The 2,890-nt window shown below is 39.3% G+C and overlaps 2 protein-coding genes across 4 annotated transcripts in view; one reads left to right on the top strand and one right to left on the bottom strand.

Moving 5' to 3' along the window:
- cyb5r2 (cytochrome b5 reductase 2) overlaps nucleotides 1–2,890 on the bottom strand; it is a 10,479-nt gene that overhangs the window by 2,263 nt on the left and 5,326 nt on the right. For both annotated transcript variants that reach the window (XM_019878121.1, XM_019878119.1), the window contains exons 6-8: nucleotides 1,903–1,986; nucleotides 1,626–1,711; nucleotides 1,451–1,550 (exon numbers count right to left, since the gene is read on the bottom strand). In XM_019878121.1, coding sequence (XP_019733680.1) covers nucleotides 1,451–1,550; nucleotides 1,626–1,711; nucleotides 1,903–1,986 — 270 coding nt within the window. The remainder of the gene's footprint in view (nucleotides 1–1,450; nucleotides 1,551–1,625; nucleotides 1,712–1,902; nucleotides 1,987–2,890) is intronic.
- rep15 (RAB15 effector protein) overlaps nucleotides 1–2,890 on the top strand; it is a 26,344-nt gene that overhangs the window by 18,359 nt on the left and 5,095 nt on the right. The gene's annotated exons all lie outside the window — the stretch shown is intronic.

Raw genomic sequence — 2,890 nt, 5'->3', positions numbered from 1 at the left:
TATCAAATAAATCTGCTCACCTGCAATTTATAATGACGCATTGTAGTCACCTTCGTGCACGAAAGTTCGTTCAATCTCAGCTGTTCGTCAGTTATTCGTTAGTCAATTATGTCAGTTATTTGCTGTTGTATCGCAGATTTTCAAAATGCAAATGATCTGTTTACTTTATTTTCAAAGAATAGTTTGTTTTGTTATTGTTTGGTTGGTGTCTTATATGAAACTGCGACATTGCGCAATTTATTGGACAGACTTGTTTAAGATCACACAGCGTAATTTGGGTGGCACTTTATTTCGTATTTTTAAATCATCTTTTTATTTTTGACTATCTGTAAAAGTAGTTTCCTGCTCTTAATTGTGAATGCATACTTGATGGTTTTAAATGCTCCTGAAATTAAGTGCTGCTTGACGAGCCTATACAGTATTGTGTTCATGTATGTGACTTCACTGAAGGCCTAAGGTTGAAATGCACGGGCCGCCACTGATGTAAATGTATTCCTCATGACAGTAAGAGTCACGATATTAGATTTAAAATGGAAAACAGCTGTTGTGGTAACCAAACATGGTAGTCCATCCGAAAAGCATAACACTGTGTTTGACATTCACTGATGCTCTTGTTCATTCTCAGTCTCTCTTAAAAACATTAACACTCGGAACAAAATCTGTATTTGATAAATCAGGTCTCAAAAATTGATGCAAATAATTACATTTTCAAGTAATTAGCCTCTGCTTGAAAATTAGGAACAAGCTTTTGCTGAGATCTATGGAAACCAAGAATAAAAACCACTCCAAAGCATGACAGCACTACTGTACTTCTAATGAATGATGATCATGGATCTGTCGAACGAATGAAGACACAGCAAGGAAGAGTAGGAACATCCTTCAAAGATTTTACAACAGAGCTTATGTAAAATATTTTGCTCGTTATTTTCTTCTCGCTTTAAGGATTATGCAAATGTGCGGTTTTTCCAAGCTGCTTTAACACTGTGTCAGAGCTCTAGCTCCTTGCTCGGTCTGCTGGGATTTTCCCTCAGCCGACAAGTCTTTGTTAGCTTCCTCACTTGGAAAATTCAACAGTGTCGCCAAAGCTTAGAGACTTTCGCCAATACTTGTGCTGCCAATATCTTGTGTGAATTTATGATAGAGCTTTTCAATGGAAGTGTTAATATCATTAATGCATCAGAATTCATGGTGTCGTAGTACACACATGACAGTTATTCCTGTTGACATTCCCTAAACAACTCATTAAAATGTCATCATAGCAATACTATGGAAAGATTTGTTTTGAAATCTGAAGAACTAAGAGCCGACTGGCATCACAGAATGTTTTGTGGTCGACATTGGAGTTTCCACTCCATTATATACTTACAGCAGCCAACATACTCAGTCACATTAAGCCAGTGTTGTTGGGAAAGTCACAATGACGCTCGGCTTTGAAGAAATGCTTGATTACCCTCACTAGGTTTGTCCAGCGTAAACCAGAGCTTCAGCTTTTCAGGATGGCTCTTCTCCACCTCGTGGAGCTCCTCCCTGAGTAGAATATCTTTCTCTGTCTGGAGTACAACAAAGTGCGATACATAAAAAAATATATATAAACGATATAAATAAGAATACAGTAGAGAGCTGACCTGGTTGGCAAAAATGAGATGGCACATCGTGTTGTCACTGGGGTCTGCTGTGATTGTCCGAATTAACTGCAACATTGGTGTGATACCTGTAATGGGAAAACAATTCATTCATATTACTCATACATGATCCTTGTCTTGCAATTAGTGGGAAGGATAAAGTAACCTGTACCGACACAAAAGTGATCTTCCCAATTCATGAAGATGTTCTATTTTAACAGTGCTTTATCAATAACACAAGTACGACTCACTAACAGACATTAATATGACCTAAACAAACCTGTTCCTCCAGCAATCATGCCAATATGTTTGAACTTCAAATTCCTTGGTTCTGACTTCTTGTCTGGTCGGATGGAAAACTGGCCTGATCAGAGAAAAGAAAAGAGGCCTGCATTTGATCTTATCTTGTACAAGAGTGACATCTGCTGTTGAAATTGTGCAAATACAGAACACTGCAACGAGGTTTAATAACACATAAATTGCATCCAGGAAGTATTCACAGCGCTTCACTTTTTCCAAATGTTGACACAGCCTCATTCCAAAATTGAATAAATTCAGTTTTCCCCTCAAAACCCAACACACAACACTTCATAATAACCATGTGAAAATTGTTAATTTTATTTATTCATCTATTTATTAATTTCATTTCATCCATCCATCCATTTTCTGATCCGCTTATCATCACACAAGTCGCGGGTCGTGCTGGAGCCTATCCCAGCTGTCTTCGGGCAGTAGGCGGGGGACACCCTGAACCGGTTGCCAGCCAATCGCAGGGCGAACCGGTTGCCAGCCATCCGCACTCACACTCACACCGAGGGACAATTTAGAGTGTTCCATTAATCTGCCACGCATGTTTTTGGAATGTGGAAGGAAACCAGAGTACCCAGAGAAAACCCACGCAGGCCCGGGGAGAACATGCAAACTCCACACAGGAAGGCAAGAGTTGGAATCGAACCCTGCATCTCTGCACGGTGAGGGCGACGCGCTAACCCAGGGGTGTCAAAATCATTTCACATGGTGGGCCACATACGGCCTCGGTAGATGTCAAGTGGGCCGGACCATTAAAATGATACCATACTTTGCTATAAATAACCAAAACAATATGTCTTTCCTTTGTTTTGGTATAAAGAAGCACAAGAACATTAGGAAAATGTTGAAATTAAATGAACATATCTTTTACAAAACATTTCATGAAGCACCTTACATTTCCTTCGACAAATGTGCAATTTACTTTTATCATTCACATATATGCATTGCAACTGATCCCA

Source organism: Hippocampus comes, unplaced genomic scaffold (genome assembly GCF_001891065.2).
Source record: "Hippocampus comes isolate QL1 unplaced genomic scaffold, H_comes_QL1_v1.1 scaffold37, whole genome shotgun sequence".
NCBI lineage: Eukaryota > Metazoa > Chordata > Actinopteri > Syngnathiformes > Syngnathidae > Hippocampus > Hippocampus comes.
Note: the sequence above shows the minus strand (reverse complement) of the source record. Positions and strands in the feature narration are given on the sequence as shown.